Genomic DNA, 20,547 nt, shown 5'->3' with positions numbered 1-20,547 from the left:
TGAAATGAAATTATCCGAACAAAAAATCAGTTTCAAAATATTTGCAAAAGGAAATGATTTGATCCTAAAACGCAGATCGATGCTGCGTGGAAATTCAGACTTGATCCGGTGCGTTCTGAGGAAAGGAGGTGATGCATTTCAGTGTGGAAATCACTCACCCGGGGCGTGTTTCATTTATTGACAGATTCAAGCTCACTTAGTGCTGCAGCTCTTCATTTATTCTGTTTTTGGACTCCCTCTTTCTCTCTCTTTCTCCCTGCTTTGACCCTCTGAGGTCACACAAGCAATTCTTTTTTAAACGCATGATTAATTTCTCAGTAGGGCGACAGACTAATGCGTTATGAAAAAAAAAGAGAAGTGAAATGTATTCCAACGGGGCTAATAGCGCTATTGTATTCTCCTGCTTCACATGGTTTAGTCATACTTCGCTTCTGATAACATGTCAGACAGCAGCTCTCTCAGGGAGGGGAAGGTGTGTGTCATTATGCTTCAAAACAAGCAATAAATAAATAAATAAAATAAAACGGTTATTATTGTCATTGAGAAACACACACACAGTGTAGCTTGGAAATGTGCATATTTATAGGTTTTTATACATGAACCTTAACAAATGCACAGATAAAATGCAGAAACTGCCAAATGTGGTTTCAAAATATTTTTAAAAATATATAGATAATACAGAAAAAAATAGTTATAATCTTTACAATAACATACAATTTAAGAAAGCAACAGCTAAAATAATAATTAAAACTTTTTTTAAATGTTTAAAATCAGCTATTAAAACTGCTTTATTTTGTTTGTTTTGCATCTTTTTATTTGTTGTCATCTCGCTATTGTGACGTCACGCGTTTCAATAATAGCTGCGGCGGCCCCCCGTGCACGTGCGCGTGTGGCTCGTGCTCGTTCCCGTCACCCCCCGCCGTGTTGTTCCCGTGGCGTCCGTCCGCGACACAAAAGCACGCGCGATGACGAGCTAAATTGGTTTGAAAAGGAGCAGATGGGGCTCGCGCTCTCTCTTACTCTGTGTGTGTGGCGTGCACACGCAGGAAGCTCACGCGCACAGATTTAAGACTGAATCTGAAATTTAAAAAAGAAAAAAAGCATCCCATCATGTTTATCAAGATGCTGCTGAGAAAAAATAAATTACAGCCAATCTCAATATCCAGCAGATTTTATTTATTTTTATTTTTACCAAACTAACAATAATTTAGAATTTACTAAAAACTTGCAAAGAAGTTGCACTTTTTAGTGTTTCTTTCACAAAGCAATTGTAATGTCAAAGGTGTGCACAGTCTCTATTATACCTTTATTTTCAGCCTTATTGTACTTTTTTATTTCTTCCATGTCCCATTTAGTGTCTATAGTATCTGCTGTAAATGTCCCTATGAAGGATTAATACACCTTATCTTATCTTATCTTACCTTATGTCATGTGCAATAAACCAAAGTGCGATTCATTTGTGTATATATTCTTAAATTTTGTTAGAATCCTCGTGTGTATTTTTTTCTGATGTATATTGTATATATAGTGCATTTATCTGATGTCTTTGATTTATAAATGTGTCCTCTTGATTTTTCTTGCTGTCACTTTGCTGCTATGACGTTGCAAATTTGTCCTTGTGGGACTAATAAAGGATATTCTATTCTATTCTATTCTATCCTGATCTAAGTCTGGCTCACAGATCGCACAATGATACTTCCCTGCATCCCTGCCTGCTCTGTCCCCATGCCATATTGTTTATTTCACCTTTAGAAGAAGAAGAAGAAGAAAGCTTTATTTATCACAAATACATTTTTACAGCACTGTGAAATGTTGAGGGTCAGCCATGGTATAAACCCATGGAGCAGGAAGGGTCAGCATGGCCTCTAACCCTTCCTGCTCCAGGAATTGTTTATTCTGAATGCACACGAGCATTTAATAATCCTTCAACCACAGAAAGCAAATTTATTCCAACTTTTCTGTACTTAAAGCATTCAGGTCAAAATTCTAACCAGGGTCAGGATTAGGTACTCAAACTGCCATCTTACCTGAATCTTTTTCCTTCATGACACCAGAAATCTGAACAACTTTGTTCTGAGCCTCCCTTAATTAATGAGGACGTCAGTATTTGGAACTCCACTCCCCCATGAGTCCCATGAAGAGTTAAATGAGAGCCTCCTCTCAGATCCTTCATATCTGGGTTATGGACTTCCCTATTTAGGCCTTCACCTTCATATCAGTAATCTGCTGCATATTTTTAGTGGAAGGAGTAATTCAGTAGCAGCAACATGGATGGTTTTTAGGAGCTTGAAGAGGAATCCCTGATCTGAACCCCTTAGAAAGAAAATGAACATTTTTCAGGCCCTGCCTGGGTGATGGGAGCCTCTTTTTATCTCCTGGGAACAACCTGCACATGTATGAAGAGTCACGTTTCCAGCAGCAGCATTGAATGTTGCACTGATCCTCTGTCTGTCTTTATTTTCCTCTTTTCTCTTCCAGCCCCTATGGTCAGGCTAATGTTTTTCCTCCGCACTGTGTCTGTGTTTAAGAGCCACATCTCCAATGCCAGCCTCTTCTGCTGCCAGCAGTCACTTTTAACATCAGTTTGCTGGTAATTAATTTGCAACTCAGGGTGCATGTGCAGCGGAGCAGCAGACACCCATCCTGATGGCTGTTACTGTGGTTAGGACTAGGCGTGGAGCTGCGTGCGTGTGCGTGTGAAGAGAGGGTGTGCATGCGTGTGTGTGTGTGGGCGGGGGGGTGGAAATATGAATTAATTTAATATTAATATTCATTACGTGACTAATATTGAGGGAAAATGAGCAGAAAATGATCTTAAATTCACTGTTTGTTGGTTTGATTTTTGATTGACAGCTCGGCGGCACGTCACTGACGGAGAGAGAGAGTGTGCGCGCGCACGTGTGTGTCCTGGACGGTGGGCTGAGCTCGTGCTCGACACGCCAATCAAGCTCGAGGCAGGTGAGTGAGAGAGAGAGAGAGAGAGAGAGAGAGAGAGAGAGGGGTGAGAGACGCAGGGAGTGAGCGGGGGAGAGAGTGAGACGGATTAGAACGGCGCGTGGAGTCTCTGAAAAGGGAATAAAGCCGGCGCGAGCGTCGCAGTTTACTCACACCTCACGAGCGGACTCACTCCACAGCTGGAGAGAGTGAGAGGGAAAAAAGCCGGTTACCGATTCCACGTGTCTCCCGGATCCAGTTTCGGTGTTATTCAGCGTGTTTGTGTTGTTTTAAAAAATGAGTTTTTCAAAGCTGCGTGGGATAAATCGATCTGCGTCGTGACGGGGACAGTTTGGTGACGGGATTATTCCCACAAGTCTGAGGTAACAAGCGCTCCTTTAACTTAAAATGTTCAATGTTTGTTAAAATTACACCAGAAATTGTTTATGAAAATGATTTAAAGAAGTGTTGACGCTCGAAACGTGTCACATTCCGCTGCATGTCTGTCTACAGTTATCTTACTGTAAAATAATAATACATTACTGTCATTAATATTATAATTATTATTTTGAATATTCTACTTTTAATGCTATTTAAAAAAAACGTTCAATATTGCTCCGTGTAAGTTAACGTGAAGCTGTGAATTTTACCGCAGAAGGCCTGGAGGAGAAAAAAAACTTGTCCGGAAGAGAAACTGAAAATAGTTGAATATATTGTGTAATTTGAAATTAAACTCTTCAGATAGTTTCATTTACTACATGTCATATTAGTCTGCTGCGCTGCAATTATATGTTAATTTTAAACAGCTGCTTTTTGTTTTACATTTTGGCTCCCTTCTAACTATGTTATTATAATGTCTTATTTTAATAATGTTTCCATGAATAAATAGCAATTAACTGCAAATGTATCAGCGGCTTAATTGTTCGGTTTATTTCTTCATTTAGTTGAAACTAACTAAATTTCCATCCTTGCTTTTTTACTGTTAAAACAAAGGTGATGCACACAGAGGTTTATATCAGTGTGCTGAGTGAAATATCTATATTTTTAAAAGTGAATTATTAAAATATAAATAATAAAAGTGACTAGCTGAAGCCAGATAAGATTCCCTACTGAGATAATATATTATTATAGGGATAAAACAATTTGCTTTGTATATAATTCAGAAATATCATTGTTAAAATAATGCAGCAAAAATAAATTAAAAATCTGTCACACAGCTCATTAAAATGTCTGTCATTAATTTACTGTCTCACACTGAATTTATTTTCTGCAAATAATGCTTTTTAAAAACACAGATAAATCTAGATATTTTAAAAATATAAAAGAATGCTTTTTTAAGATGAAGGAATGCACTAGTGTAGCACAGACAGTGCAGCTTTCTTAAATAAAATTAAAATGAAATATTAGTTTAACAAAATTCTGATGTGAATAAAATGGCATTAAGCTGCACTTAAATTCTGCGTGCATCCTGCGGGTGTTATCCTCTTATTAGCAGTGGTGGTCCAGGCTTAATGTTTTAAGTTACATATTTTTTTGATCAAAACACTGCGTTTAAGAATTAACTCATGCCCGAGTCTGTGTGTTTGGGGGTAATTTTAGATAATATTGTTCTTGTGTGTTTTCTCATCCTCTTTCATTGACTGTACTGCTGAAAACACACACAGGCAGAAACATTTTAGATTTATTAACAGACACTTTGGGTAAAACACATCAGTTGGTTGTCTTTATTTAATTTTAAAAATGCAGAGGAGCTTCATAAAGATATAAAAATATTAATGTTTTACTTTCTCAGTAATTCGCTGTGCTAATTCAGTTTTGTTTTTTGATTTTCCTTTGCTTTAATGATTTTGCAAGAGTAGTTTAGATGACAGTAATTGCATTCTGTAAGACAAGATGATTCTTTTTTTTTAAATGATGTTGAAGTATTTTAATTTGTGTTAAATCCTTTAAAGGGGATTTTAAAAAGTTGACTATAAATTGGATTAATTTAATTAATAATGATCATTATTCTTCTCTTCTTTTTACTCTTTTAAATAAATGTTACACCGCATCAGATTATTTCTACTTATGCAGTAGAATTGAAGTATTATGAGTAATTATTTAGGTATTTCTAATTAAGTGTAATACAGAAATAAAGGGAGTGTGTTTAAACTCTTTTATGGTAAAATCTTCAACACGTGGATCTGTTTTTTTCTCTCTTTTCAAACAGGTCGCCGTACAGCCAGATCTTCTCACAGCATGGACAAGGCCCATCTCGCCGGCACTAATGACATCATAATGACGAGCTCCACAGGCCCTTATCAGCAGGAACCCCTGACGCCGCCCAGGCCCACCCATCTGCACTCCTCTTCCTCCTCCTTATCCTCGCCCTCTCCTTCCTCTTCCTCCTCGCCCCTCAAACCCAACCAGGTGGGTCAGGTCATCCTGTACGGCGTCCCCATCGTGTCGCTGGTCATTGACAACAACGAGAGACTTTGCCTGGCACAGATTTCCAACACGCTCCTCAAGAACTACAGCTATAATGAGATCCATAACCGCCGCGTGGCGCTGGGCATCACCTGCGTCCAGTGCACCCCGGTGCAGCTGGAGATCCTCCGCCGGGCTGGAGCCATGCCCATCTCGTCGCGACGCTGCGGCATGATCACCAAGCGTGAAGCCGAGCGCCTCTGCAAGTCCTTCCTGGGAGAGAACGCGCCGCCCAAACTGCCCGACAACTTCGCCTTCGACGTGACGCACGAGTGCGCCTGGGGTTGCCGTGGTAACTTCATCCCGGCGCGCTACAACAGCTCCAGGGCCAAATGCATCAAGTGCTCCTTCTGCAACATGTACTTCTCCCCAAACAAGTTCATTTTCCACTCCCACCGCACGCCAGACGCCAAGTACACCCAGCCCGACGCCGCCAACTTCAACTCCTGGCGACGACACCTCAAACTCTCCGACAAACACCCGCCTGATGAGCTGGTCTACGCGTGGGAGGATGTCAAAGCTATGTTCAACGGAGGCAGCCGAAAGAGAGCGCTGCCCTCCTCTCCTCACTGCTCCTCCATGGGTGCTATGAAGAATCTGTCGGGTTCGGTGGTGCCTCACATGATGGGACCCGATCTGGGCGCTCAGAAAAGATCCCGCTTCGAAGACGACGACGATCTAGACGGAGACAGTCTGTCTCCCCGTAAGACCCCACGTAGCTACCCTGTCATCCCCGTCCCAAGCAAAGGCTTCGGCATGCTGCAGAAGTTCCCTCCCACATCACTCTTTCCTTCCCCGTATCCCTTCCCAGCGTTCGGCCTGTGCCAGCAGAAGAAAGAGGACAGTGATGTTGCAGCTGGTCAGAAAGGACCAGGGCTGTCTGGTCTTTTATGGCCCGGCCGCAAAGACACTTTCTATCCTCCTTTCTGCATGTTTTGGCCGCCGAGAGCAGCAGGAGGAATCCCAGTTCCGACCTACCTCCAGCCTCAGCCCAGCAGCCTCTCCTCCCTGGCAGACAACCCCTCCCTCCGGCAGGCCTTCCTGGACCTGTCAGACCCCAGTGAATCTGCAGCCGTAAGTAGCAATGGAAACGGTGTCAGTTCAACTATTGCCTCCAACAACGGGACGGCCACACAGAGATCTGGGCTTTTTGACCCAGAGTGCACAACAATTACCCCTGACCTCCGCCCTGTGACATCAGAGGGGTGGCTCAAGCTGCTGGACACCCCGACCCTCCAGACAAGGAAGCCAAGCTATGGCTCCGCTTTCCGTCCCGTCATTAAAGATGCAGAGAGCATCGCCAAGCTCCACGGCAACGGTGGAGGAGTCGCCGGGGCAACAGAGGAGGACTTTGGGGCTGTGGTTGCTGGGTCGGACCGACACCAGCGGCTATCGCCCACTAGCAGCTGTAGCTACGGAAGTGAAAGCGGAGGCGACGGAGAAGCAGAAGGAGGAGAGAGCGAAGAGGAGGGGGAGGTGGACGTGGAGTCGTCGAAGCAGGAGGATGAGGAGGAGGAGGGGAGCTTCAGCAGCAGGCCACCACAGACTCAAACCAACCTGTACCTCCCAGCGCTGAGCGACAGCGCCGGAGAGGAGAGGGGGAAGGACAGAGGGAGTGGCGCCATGTATCCCAGCACCTCCCCTCGATCCTCCTCAGATCCCGTCCACCAGGACTCCCCTAGCCTGCCCGCCTCCCCCCCTGCCAGCCTGCCTCTCTCCAGCTCCACCCCTCCTCACCGAGAGGACACAGCTTACAAAAACGTAAATATCCCCACAGGCCACTTTAGCTAATTATTATTTAAATGGTGCTGCAGTCAGGCAGCGGTGTGATCTGCATAAGCAGATTGATAGGCCGCTTTCTCCCTGTAGAAATTGAAACAGTCACCCCACTCTGATCCTGGCTAATAGGCCCAGGCGTGGATTGTTTAATGGCCACAATGTGTTTGTTCTCCCTCTGTCACCCCAGCCTGTTAGGGCAACTCTAATCTTTAACCTGTCGACTCCCACGTTAACCAGGCCTCCGAGAGCAGGGAGAGGAGGAGCATTTTAAACTAGTTAGATTATCCACTGAGTAACACACTGCCAAAATGTCTCACAGATTTCAGAGAGGGAAGAAAGAATAAAGCCCAAACACAGATACTCCAGATTAAATCATCATATTGGCTTATTAAAAACAGACTGAACCACAGACACCATGTGTGTCAAGTAAGAGTTAAATTCTACAAAAAGATCAAATAAAATCCTGAATATGAGACAATAAAGCAGGTGTTTGGAGAAAAAAAACACACATAATGACATCACACTGCTGTTCGTCTGCTCTGTTGTTATTCCACTATATAATGTTTAGTTTGTAAATGAAACACTCACCGACTTTATGTGATTTCCAGGTTCACAAAAACAGAGACGAAGGATTACCTGCATATGCAACCAAAGACAATTCCAGCATTTCTGGTGAGCACACACGTTTTCATCTTCTCAATATTTCAGTTTAAAACTACAGATTGCACGGCATGCAAACATTTTTACGAATATAACTAAATGAATCTGTTTGGTAGAGTTTACTTTGGATTTGCAAAATAGTTAGATTACTTTATAAATCGTCCTCGTTCCACATAGTATTTGCAGAACCAAAAAAAGAGTTTCTCTTTCATATACAAGCCCCACAAATATTGCTTTATCTGCTCGACTGTTACACTACCCTGTTTTACCATGTCTTGGATTTTTTTTTACACCCTTTCATCAAACAGCATTACACAATCTATTTCACCAAACTGTGACACACTCTCCGTTTCATCAGAGTCAGTTGTGTTGTAGCGTTTTTGTTTCATTTATTGTCTGACTGAGTGGTTTTATGGCGTCCTCGTGTCCCTGCGAGCCTCATATTCCTGTGACGTTTCATTTGCTCCTCTCATCTCCCACTCTGACCCTTCTGCTGGAGAAAATATCTTGTGTGTGTTTTGGCACAAACACACACTGGTGGTACACTCGGCCACATGACGCACAAGTGCACACACACACATGCACACACACATACAAAAGAGACACACACCATGCGTACACTTAGTTATCTCCATGTGTCCGGATAACCGGCTCAGCCAATGGGCCTTACTGAAGCTCTCTTCCTGTCTGTCTCTCTCGTTCCTTTTCCAGATGAAAACAAAGAGCAGAATAGTTTCTTTGTGGCGGAGAGTGAGACGTCAGCGCCGGACTACTGGAGGGAGAGCTCAGGTACAAACACACTTACGTTTTTCACAAGTGGTTGCAGAGCAGCCGCAGTCAGACGGAAAACAGCAAATGAATCGAAAAAAGCACAATGTGAAAATGGTAAATTAGGTAGTCGTGAAAGTGATATTATTTGGATTGCACGGTAAATTTAATTTCTGCATGTTGGTTTTATGCCTGTGTAATCTGAATGTCGAGCCATCACTAAACTCTAGATTAAACCATGATAAAATAAAAGGTAGAATAGAAGAATAGAATAGAATAGAATAGAATAGAATAGAATAGAATAGAATAGAATAGAATAGAATAGCTTTATTGTCATCATACATGGAGGCATGACAAAAACATAAATAGCTTCTGCTGGAAGGTGCATTGATAAGAAGCAATAAGAAATAAAACAACAACATTAAATAATAAAATCAAATGTACATTTAAAACAAGACAAAATTAAAAATGACAACAAATGCAAAGGAAGCCAGATATATACAATATGGGAGGTAGCTGAAATTAAATAAAAACCAATAAAATAGAATAAATATGGTCAGGAAATTGCACGTGAGCATCATTTGAACAATGAAAAGTGACGCTGCTTTCAGGTTTTCAGGTGTTTGGAGTTCAGAAGTCTGATGGACGATAGATAAAAACTGTTTCTCAGCCTGTTTGTCCTGCATTTTAAGGATGTGAGTCTCTTCTCTGACGGCAGCAGGCTGAACAGCTGCTAGTCAGGGTGTGTGCTGTTTGCCCAGATCTTTTATATAGAGATAAAACTAGAAGTGCTAAGTAAAAACTCTCACTTGATAAAACTATGGCTTTTAAAGAATTACATTTAGCAAATGACATTCGGAATATTTGAAGCAGTGAGAGAACATTCCTTGGTCTTTATCCGTCTCCTCTCAGATGTTCAGGGATCCAGATAAATACACCCGGAGATGGAACAGCAGAGGAAAGCTGCTTCTGCCACGGCGGCTCTCTTTAGCGGCGTTGTCGCCGGGGCTGTTACTCTTAGGGGGGCCGTTATAGTTCAACAAGAAAACATCAGCTCAGAGATAAGCAGCCGCGCCGGCAATCTCCATCCTAGACCCATATCGCCACAGACATAATTGCCTTTTTTTTCCCTTTCTCAGCGCAAAAAACCTTTCCCCGTTTGAAAAAGATCACAGCTTATTGCCTTTTTATATCTGTCAGGAAGACATTAAAAGTGCTTTATGACATCTGTGCCAACATTTATATCTACCCCCCCATTCCCTGATCCCCTACACACACACACACACACACACACACACACACACACACACACACACACACACACACACACACACACACACACCGTAATGATCCCTGCGCATAATGTATAATGTATTTCGAAAAATTACACGAAACAAATTAAATGAGACCACCTTTCCCCTGATTGCCAAACGTCTCCCTGGGCGGTGGGAAGCTCTACGTGATTAGAAGGCCTGATTCCTCCGAGTCCCACCACCCCCCCTCCACTGTCTTTAAACTCTCCTTCTGTTTCTAGGGAGAAAAAATAATCTAATTTTCCATTTATGTAATGCAAACCGCCTTGGCTTTGACTATTCACGGTTAATTGACTGTCAAACGAGGTTGTTATCCTCGGGCACTGTCTGCAAATTTGCTTGTCAAATGAGACAGAGAGAGGAGAGGAAAGGAGAGGAGGAGAGAGAGGAGAGCTGCTCTAAATGAGAGAGAAGCCGAGGGAGGCTTAAGGAGGCAGGACATGGAATGACTGGAGGAGAATATACACATCCAGGCTGCTGGATTGCTTCATTTAAGGCGTTCAATGCCTCATTGTCACAAGTCAGACGTTAGTACAAACACATGCATGCACGCGTTACAATATAGACACTGTCACACTGGTAAGATTGAAAAGAGCATGTGATGGAGATGTTTGTTCCGAAGATGGAGAAGTTTTAAAGCAACAAGTAGGTTTAGCCCCAAGGAGGGTACAGACAGAATATACGTCACATGAAACGCTGTTTAACTGTCAGGCTGCTGTTTTACACTTGGTTAGTGGCTGTTTTTACCTCATGCTGAAGCTTTTAATAGCAACCGGTACGTTGAAATTCATTCACCTGCCAAAAAAATAGCATCTTAATGCAACATTTGTCAGCATTTGTGTTAAATTTTTAAGCAAAACTGGCGTAATGCCCATCTAAACTTTGACTCTTCAGCACTCCTGCATTCATTCAGCTTTAAAAAGAAGTACCAAACTGACTGTTAATTCCCATGATTTAATCTGACAACAAGATGAGACTCAGGCCAGGTTGTGAACAGCACACATCTCTATTCTAGTTACCACAAACTTCCACTGACACCTGGAGGCCAAAGATGGAATTACAGCTCTAAATACTGACAAAGAAGGAAGGCTTGTTGTTGCAGTGCAGAAATACAGAAAGGTCACAGACAAAAACAAACAGAGAAGATTTGAATATGTGTTGCACATGAAAGTGTATTGTCTGGTTTAATAATGAAACTATTTAGACACCTGAGTCACACTAAAAATGCATTTATTCCATTGTATTAAAGAACGCAAGGTCAAAGTAAGTGAGATTTATTTTAATGAAAGAAAGTGGAAACAGTGTGTTAGGTTTTAAATAATAAAACAATACAACATGATGCCAAAAAGTATTTATTCACCTAACAGCAGCTTCACTAAATATTGTATTATTTCAACAATGCACCTGGCTTTTTCCACACAAACTTCCTACCATCAGAACCATGAAGGTTGAATTTGGTTTCATCTCCTAAAGCTGTCATGTTTCTTTGTGTGTTCGTTTGCAAATTTAATCTGAGCTGTCTTTGAGCTCTCGGTTGGCTCCTGCCGTGTCACGCTCTCTCTCTGTGTCCAGACTGGAGGATCTGTTAACTGAGTTACGTCTGGTGATTCACACTGAGCTCTAAAGCTGTCCTTGTTGCTGTGTTTTACTCACCAGTATGTGTTGCTGCAGGTGCTTCTGGATCTGCCTGTGTTCAGCAACTAGTCATCCATGTTTTTAACTTTATGTTGAGGTCACTTTATTTGTTTTTGCCACGTATGCTGCTGCTTTTAACTAAACAGTTCAACAGGAATTAGAACTTGTTCAAATACCTGAGATTTGTTGCAGGGGTGACAACGAGGTTCCCTTTCTTTACTAGAGAGTATCTATTTAAACTAATGCAAAATGTGTTTTTCTATGCTTTCTATCAAATGCTGTTTTCTAAAATTCTTGAAAATATGAACCTCATGGAGTTTAACTGTCTAAATCATTTTTGTGGGCCGTTGTATGTGGGAAAAAAATCTAAAATGAAGCCTGTTTTATTGTTTTCAGGCGATCAAAGCCAAGGTGCTGCATCTCCTGTACCACTGAAGAAGGATGTGGAAAACATGGAGAAAGGTAAAGAGTGTTTGTTTTCCTCTCAGACAGATGGTAGCAATCTCTGTAGATTGATAATTCTGAGTCATATCATGCAAACATCAGACAACCCCCTCTCCTCTGCCTCTTCTCTGTGTATTAATGTCTTCTTCCTCTGCTTGTCCTTCTGTAGAGGAGCTTCAGAAGGTTCTTCTGGAGCAGATCGACTTCAGGAGGAGGCTGGAGCAGGAGTTTCACGCTCTGAAGGGCACCTCACCGTTTCCTGTCTTCCGTAAGTCTTTTTTTTCCTCACCCCACTTTTCTTTTTTTCTGAAGGGCAGCTTCTCCTTCTCTGTCTTTAAAACCTTTCCTTGTTTTTCTCCTCTCTCTCACCTTTCCACTCTTCTCTTCCTCTGTTTTTCTAAACCTTTCCAACTCTACTTCATCAGTCACTCAGATGATAACACTGCTCCAGGTAATCATAGGTCTTTACGCTCGTTTCAGATAATTTTCAAGATCAGATGAAACGAGAGCTCGCCTACAGAGAGGAGATGGTCCAGCAGCTACAGATGGTAAGACTAATGGCACAAAAACATGCTTGTAAATGACAAATAAAACATCCCATTATAGATACATGAGTGAAAAAAAAGCCTCACTGATTGCTTTAAACAACCATCTTTGTAATGATTTCAAGAACAAATATAATTAGGAGTAATTATGAAGCACTTCTCATTAAAATATAGGTGCACAGTTTGAACAGAAAAATAAGAAATCAAAAACAGACGAGGGAACGTGACAATAATTACTCAATTATCACCACAAATGCAGCAGATTGGAGACACAATTAGGAAATTCTGGTTAAAAAGAAAACAGAAATGAAACGATAAATAAAACCATCAGTAGGACTCGACTGGACGCTGGTGCTGCTACTTATTTGTCCGTCAGAAAGAAACATCCAATCATCTAGTTTGTCTTTCATGGGTGGCGAGTTCCTCGGCAGCCGTCTGAGTGTTTCCGTCGACATCAATCAGCGGAGCAGCTGGCAGACAGAATGACAGACGCTGTTTGTCTTTGCTTTCTGACACATGCAACGACTGTACACGCTTGTATGCACATGACGGCGAAGCGTGCACACACGCCAAGACACATGCAAGAGCTCGCCACATTCATGTAAACACAATGGCACTCATTTATAAGTCTGTACGTGCACGGCAGAGCGCACGTACACGCGTGGAAATTGACAAATGTGTCTAGAAGCAGCAGATGGATCCGTCTGAGTGTAATGACACATTAAGTTCACCCAGACAGTCAAATGAATTCCAACAAAATCTGTAATTTGTGGTACAAATTTAAAAATTTCTGCATCTTGGCTGAAGTTTCTGCAGTGATGAAATACTGATTTCTTCAAAACAATGTATTTAGCTTCACAGAATATATGTATTTTTCTAATAAACACAGAATGAAGTCTGTTCATTCCAGATTGATCTAACTGTCGTCTGTTTCTTTCAGATTCCCTACGCAAACATCATCAGAAAAGAAAAAATCAGCTCCCATCTCAACAAGTAGCTAAAGGTAACAGTATTTAAATTCATGTAATAATGCAGCTTATTAATACTTTTACACACAGATAAATGTGTGTTTTCTTTAAGGTTGGGGTTAAAAATAGCAAAACTGTGAAATTCAATTACTTTTGGGTTTTCATTTCCTTGATAATGAATTTTCTTGCAAACCTTCCCCATCTGAGAGTTGCAGCTTGTTAAATTTAGCTTCACTGTGGGTTCGACAGACTGCTCCTGAACAGCGGAGTCTCTGGAGTGTCTGTCAGACTTTGGAAAGGAGCGACCCAGAATCTGAGACTAATGTTTGCTTTGTTTTTTATCGTCTTCAACAGGCTGAGTCAACAGAATCAGGAGGCTGGTAGAGGCTGCTTTTGTGAATGTCCTCTTTTGGTTTTGTTTTTAAGAGACATGAAAAGAGACAGAAGCATAGCAGAGACAGAGCATAGCATACATTTCCTGTTTTTCCTGGACAGCGGTCGTTTGACTCCGTCTTCTCCTCCGTTAACTCTCCGTCTGTTAAGAACTCACTGCTTTGGGGTAACACACTGGTAAAGACTCACAACTGTTCCATTTGTTCAAGTTTCTTTCCCCAAACCGACTGAAGTGAACACAGCTGAAACTCTGTCGTCACTCGTGTGTCGAAGCTTTATCCAAGCAGGACCAAAGCAAACCGGGCCTTTGCTGCCCTCTGGGAACTTTCCAGGGCTGAAGACCACCAGGAAGATGTGAGATTCCCAACTGTACATAAAGACGTTGAGTGAGGACCGACTTCACACTGAAACTTCTGTTGTTGTTGTTGCTCTGGTTTCACCAAACGGGGACCTTTAAAAAGAAAGGAACAAGTTTAGTTTATCCTCGACTTCTAATCCCAAAGGGGTTCTTCTCATCAGCTGTAAACACAAACGATAGATACAAACTTGGTCTGTCAGATGAAGAGCAAAACATTTAGGAAAACACCACCACAATACGAGCAGTATTGATGTTCTGGGTTGTAAACCTGATGGAAAGGAATCACAGAAATGTACACTAAGAATTTGTACCCTTAGGTGCAGGATTTGGGAGTGATTTCTTCATGTATTAAACCTACAATATTCTCTGCTATGTAACATCTGGTGGTATATTTTCTACCCCAACATTCTAACGTGAACTTCACATCAAACGGACCAGCTAGAGTTGAAATCATTTATTTAAATTCACACCGACAGTATTTTTTCCACATTCAATCTGCCTTTGGGTTTTAATAGATGGTGAACAGAAAATCTTTGCTTTCTTTACAAAAGAATGATCCAGGCAACAAGGAGCAGAAGACAGAAGTCTGTCCCTGTTATGTATTTACCTGTAAATGATTCCACCTGACTGTATAAAACATCATCCATGAGAATATCCAGCTCACAGTCAGTCTATATGTGTTTGTTTGTTTATTTATTTCAATCCCCTGATTGTGAAAATACTATTTATTATAATCTTAAATGAAAAAGAGAGAAACAGTGATGATGATGATGATGATGATGGTGCAGTCACGTGTATGTTAAAAAATAAAAATAAAAACTCACCCGCCTTGTTTATAGAATGAATGGATAAATCTCATCGACTGAAAAAAAAGTTATCATTATAAGCTGTTAATGAAGATGCATTTCAAAATGTTCTTGTAGTTTCTCTACTATTTATGTGTAAATTAAAAGTCTATACAAAAAAACTGTGTTTTCATGATTAGAGCGATTTCATGTTTTTTTTATTTAAATTCTGTGTACAACAGAATATTATCGGGTCTTAAGCCTATTTTGTTTTAATTTAGACAATTTAATTTGATGAACTTGCTTTATCTATATCCTAATACTGAGGGGTTTTAGTTTAATATCTCAGGTAAAGAAGTAAAACATAATATTAAATGAATTTCTCATCTTAACATTACGTTTTTGTGTTGTATTTAGCCTAATATTAAAGGATACAGTAATAGTAGTAATACAAATAACACTTTCGGGTCCTCAGAGGTTACTCAACATGTTTTATTATGACAAATTTCAAAAGTAACAACTGAAATAATGATAGAAATAACGTCTCTTCTGGATTTTTATATATATATATATATATATATATATATATATATATATATATATATATATATATATATATATATATATATATATAAAAGAACATTCAGAAGAAAGTCAACCAAAATCCATAGAATTTCACTGGATTTTGGTTGATTTTTATGTGAATGTTCTTAAAGAAAATATTAAAAGTTTTACTGATATATATGTGATCACTTTAGATATTTTTGAGATTTTTTTTGGAAGATTTTTATTCATTTTGTGAAAATATTTACAATTTTTATTTATTTATTTTATTTTTTACATTTTTATTTCTTGCCCAATTTTTTTTTTTTTTTTAAATAAAAATTTTAAGGGAAGCTTTTAAAGAATTTTCTTCCTAAAGATTTTGCAATTTTTTTTAAATAGATTTGGGGATTTTTTTTGCTGAATTTTGGAATTTTTTTCAGACTATGGAACTATTTTTTTGCTGCCTGTAAATGAAGACAACAGGAGGGTTAAATAACAGAAGATACCCATTGCTTCTGTTTCACGACCTCCGCTGGCGGTTTACGGCAGCTGCCTCTCTGGGAGTGGCAGTAGGAGAAGAAGAATCTGCCAGCATGGCGTTTACTCTCTACTCTCTCATCCAAACCGCTATTCTCTGCACGAATGCAGTCGCTGTGCTGCATGAAGAGAGGTTTCTCAGCAAGAGTAAGTGTCCTTTCATATTTTATTTTCATGAATTAACGGTGGACAGGATGCTAAAAGCAGCTAGCTGGGCGTTTGGACTCTATTATCTGGATGAAACAGGCTCTCCTATTGAGATTTACAAGCAGAAAATTGAAGTTTGAATGTTAGAGAGACATGTAAGATGTGAAAATAGGACCTTAAACTGCTTGTTTTTGTAAAATATGTGCAAACACTGCATATGTGCTGCCAGGGTTATCTCTAATAATCAGCTGCTAGCTTCTGTCTCTGTGTTTTTGTCCTCTTTCTCAGTTCTAATTTGTCCATCACTGACCTAAATCTGTTTAAACCAAAGCTCAAAACCTTTCTATTTAGTGGCATGGTGACATTTTATTTCAGTTTTCTGTACTAGCTTTTAGATGTGTATTTTAGTGTTGTTTTATTGCGGTTTATTTTATTGCTTTTGCTGCTGTCTCTGTTTTAATTATTGCATTGTTTTTAAGTTATTCTGTTGTTTTGCTGTAAAGCACTTTAGTCGCCCTTCGGACTGTGGTGAAGGGCTACAGGAAGAAACTTTGATTAGTTGAGTGTTATTCTGTTTTTCCAGTTGGCTGGGGTGTCGACCAGGGAGTTGGAGGTTTTGGGGATGATCCAGGAGTGAAAGCTCAGATCCTCAACCTCATCCGCTCAGTCCGGACTGTCATGAGAGGTTGGAAAAGTAGAAAAATACAGATTCAAGCAGCTAAACTTCCCACATACATCAATGTTTAACCCAGTCTTAATGCAAAGCAGTCATACTGAAGCAGGGGAGAAAAACTCATCTTAGTTCAGGTTCCACATCCAATCCAGTGTGATCTCCAGTGGGCCAGACCAGTAAAACCACAACGTAATAACCCATAAATAACCACAACTGCTAATGGTTCCTTTGTTTTAGTGCAAAAAAGTACATTCTGAAAATGTTCACATTTAAGGAATTATCTTTACACAAAACATTATGAACAACCTGAAATTTCTGAAGAAAAATAAATTCAATTTCAGCAACATTCAGCCTCAGGTTATCATTTCCACATTACAACTTCCAGATCACAGAGTGTCTACAAAGGAACACAACATTTAGTCACCTGGAACTGAACCATAGAGGACTTTACTTTATGATCAAAATGATAGGAGTCGAACAAAAAAAAGACAAAATATTACAAAAAGTCAGGCACCAAAATGACAAAAACAAGACACAAATTGACAAGAAATTAGACAAATGACACAAAACAAAACAAAATAGAGACAAAAAATTAGACAAAAAAATTAGAGTGACAAAAAAATGAACAAATGACAAAAACGAGACCAAAAAATTATACAGATGACACAAAAAAGTTATACAAATGACACAAACAAGACCAAAAATGACAAAGGCGAGAAACAAAACCACAAAAAAGTAGACAACACAAGCAAGACAAAAAAAACCCAAAACGACAACAATAAGAAACAAAACGGCAAAAACATGAGACAAACGACAAAAGTCAGACAAAAAATATCCAAAAATAACACAAAAAATGACAGAAGAACAATGAGCAATCTAGTATTTTACTCTATGATCAAAACAACTTGTCATGGTCTAGAAATGATTTTAAATTTGGAGTTTTACAAATTTACAATCTGCAGTTAATGTCTTCTCTGTAATTTTTACACTTTGAGGCCCGGATTGAACCCTCTGGAGGACTACTTTTGGCCCACGGGCCTCATGTTGGACACCCCTGGTTTAAAATGTTTCCCAAATAAAACACTAAATAAGTAATAAAACAGCAAAATTGCTGCATAAATCAGAAATATCTCACTTGTTTTGACTCCAGTTCTACTATTACTACTGATGAAAGCAGTTTTCTAACTAACTTTTCCACGTTTCTTGTTCTAACAGTGCCTTTAATCATAGTGAATTCTGCCTGCATCGTCCTGTTGCTGCTGTTTGGTTGACCGCTGCCCAGGGAACAACCACACACTCTCACACTCAACGGTTCTTCATTCAGAGACTTCTGCCATCGTTGGTCATCAGACGGCTGGAAATGTTTTTCTAAATGCAAAGAGAAGAAAAAAAAATCATCTGTGGTGTCAACTTCCTAACATCAGCACCAACAGGACAAACTTCATTAACTCTGGTGAAGTTTCAGCACCACACAGGAGGACAGTTCACCTCTGGTTTTGTGCTGCACAGAGAGTTGTAGTTCTCACTTTTCTTATGTTATTCTGGACACATTGAGATGAATCTGTTGTGATGATTTAATGATTTGTGTCGTATGTTTTGTATAAAGTTCAGCTCAGCAGTGAAGACTCGACAAGGTGCTCAAAGATCATGTTTGGGGATTTTAAAATTGTAAAAAGCCGGTCAATTTAACAGAGATGTAAAGTGTAAACTTGTGTTAAATGTTGGAACACACAGATGAGAAAGGTCCCAGATTTGCTGGTCTGTTAAGTTAAAGTAAAGATTGTATTTGTAATTTGCCTGTTGGGCCTTTTAGGACAGTGAGTGCAATTCACAAAAACCAAGAATAAAAGTTACAGCAATCTGCTTATTAATGTGTAAAATGATCCGTTCTGTATGATCTCTGAGAATTAGACTAAATGTAAAATGTAAATTTTAAGCATTATTACCAAACCCAACTCAAACCAATGTCCTTTGTACTATTTACACATTGATACCCTCTCAGACATCCAGGTGGTATTTTGTCTTGAAATAAATTCATTTTCATTAAATCCTCGTCATCTTTCTGTGACAGTGGAAGGATACAGAAAATGAAATGTAGATAAGAGCTGCAGCTGTTTTCCATTTAAATTAACCTCTGAATGTTCTCTGACTGGAGAGCAAATAGAGATAAATGTTGATCATCCCGTCTATCGCTGACCTGCAGGTAGATTAATGCCACTGTAACCTTCAGTGGTTTACATTTAGACATTATTTATACACTCAATACTGTATTGACTATCATTTTTAACTTGCTTTTCAAGGTTTTAATTAATTTTATTATTTTATTTGAATTTGTTTATATTGATAAATTGCATATGGTATTTTTGGACCTTCTTGTTTTAACTTTGTCTTAATTTTTCCTCGCTTTCTTTGGCTTTCCTGCCTGCTTTCTGCTTCTTATTTCACCTTCTTGGTGTCCTATTGTTGCCTCGTCTGTCAAAGTACATTGTGAACCTAAAACACGTTTGAAAGGCAGGTTTTCTTTTAAAAATCACACCATTTATCAAACGAAAAAAACTGAAAGAATTGTGTGACGTTCAGATTTCTGATTGCCTCTGAATGCATCGTGTGTGACATCAGGTTCTGTCAGAAAAAAAATGACCAAAAATAAGTTTAAAATTGTGATATTCAGTTAAAATAATTGCATCCTACCACAAATCAACAGTTTGCACCAGATTCAGTGAAAAACTAAACATTCTGCTCACCTCAGCTGCAACCAACAGTCCTGTGACAAAAACTCAGCTGAACTGCAGGCAGTGTATTGAGAATAAAATATAATTATCTATGAAATTTTATACATCATGGTTCAGAAATGGTACACAGAGGAGCAAGTTTGAAGAGCCATCAGCGTGATGAAACATCATTCTAGAGTTAATGTTCTAAAATGTGTTTAAAACGTCTGTTTAGCAGAGAATGTGAAAATATAAATAGAATACCTCTATAGTGTGTGGATAGCCCATATTTAACCCCCCTGTTGTCTTCATTTTCGGGCACCACAAAATATTGTTTCCTTGCCTGAAAAAATAGAAAAATACAGGAAAAAAATTCTCCAAATTTCTTAAAAGTTTTATCTTAAAAAAATCCCCCAAATTTGGCAAGAAAATTCTTGCAAATATTTTCAAAAATGAGTAAAAATCTTCCAAAAAATCCTAAAAATATCTAAAGTGATTCCATATATATCAGTAAAACTTCTGATATTTTCTTTAAGAACATTCACATAAAAAACAACCAAAATCCAGCGAAATTCGCTAGTTAGTTTAGCTTTCTGCTTTTAACCTACTTTTAGTTAATTTACTTCTTTAAATCGCTGGGTTTTGGTTGATATTTTTTGTGAATATTCTTCAGAAACATTTTTAACATTTCTTTTTTTCCACAAAAAAAAATGTTCAAATATTTCCCAAAAATGTTGAAAATGTGGGCATCAGAAGTTTCACTGTGAAAATCAATTTTTTCCCCACATTTTCAAACTTTAAAACGGGTCAGTTTTGATCCGCAGGACGACACGAGGGTTAAGTTACTGTGTTGTTTTTAAGTTATTCTGTTGTGTTACTGTAAAG

The 20,547-nt window shown here is 39.4% G+C and overlaps 2 protein-coding genes across 2 annotated transcripts; both read left to right on the top strand.

The window, feature by feature from the left end:
* Positions 1–3,079: 3,079 nt before the first annotated feature.
* On the top strand, positions 3,080–15,086 carry skor2 (SKI family transcriptional corepressor 2). The gene is made up of 9 exons (XM_023271028.3): positions 3,080–3,317; positions 5,144–7,161; positions 7,788–7,851; positions 8,551–8,628; positions 11,952–12,017; positions 12,169–12,267; positions 12,480–12,547; positions 13,485–13,547; positions 13,867–15,086. The coding sequence occupies exons 2-8, from the start codon at positions 5,173–5,175 to the stop codon at positions 13,539–13,541; spliced, it is 2,421 nt and encodes an 806-aa protein (XP_023126796.2). The 5' UTR covers positions 3,080–3,317; positions 5,144–5,172; the 3' UTR covers positions 13,542–13,547; positions 13,867–15,086.
* Positions 15,087–16,117: 1,031 nt separating this feature from the next.
* On the top strand, positions 16,118–18,999 carry ier3ip1 (immediate early response 3 interacting protein 1). The gene is made up of 3 exons (XM_023271032.3): positions 16,118–16,278; positions 16,862–16,963; positions 18,167–18,999. The coding sequence occupies exons 1-3, from the start codon at positions 16,188–16,190 to the stop codon at positions 18,220–18,222; spliced, it is 249 nt and encodes an 82-aa protein (XP_023126800.1). The 5' UTR covers positions 16,118–16,187; the 3' UTR covers positions 18,223–18,999.
* Positions 19,000–20,547: the final 1,548 nt, after the last annotated feature.

This window comes from Amphiprion ocellaris, chromosome 17, assembly GCF_022539595.1.
Source record: "Amphiprion ocellaris isolate individual 3 ecotype Okinawa chromosome 17, ASM2253959v1, whole genome shotgun sequence".
NCBI lineage: Eukaryota > Metazoa > Chordata > Actinopteri > Pomacentridae > Amphiprion > Amphiprion ocellaris.
The sequence above is the reverse complement of the archived record's forward strand: the minus strand, read 5'-3'. Positions and strand labels throughout refer to the sequence as shown.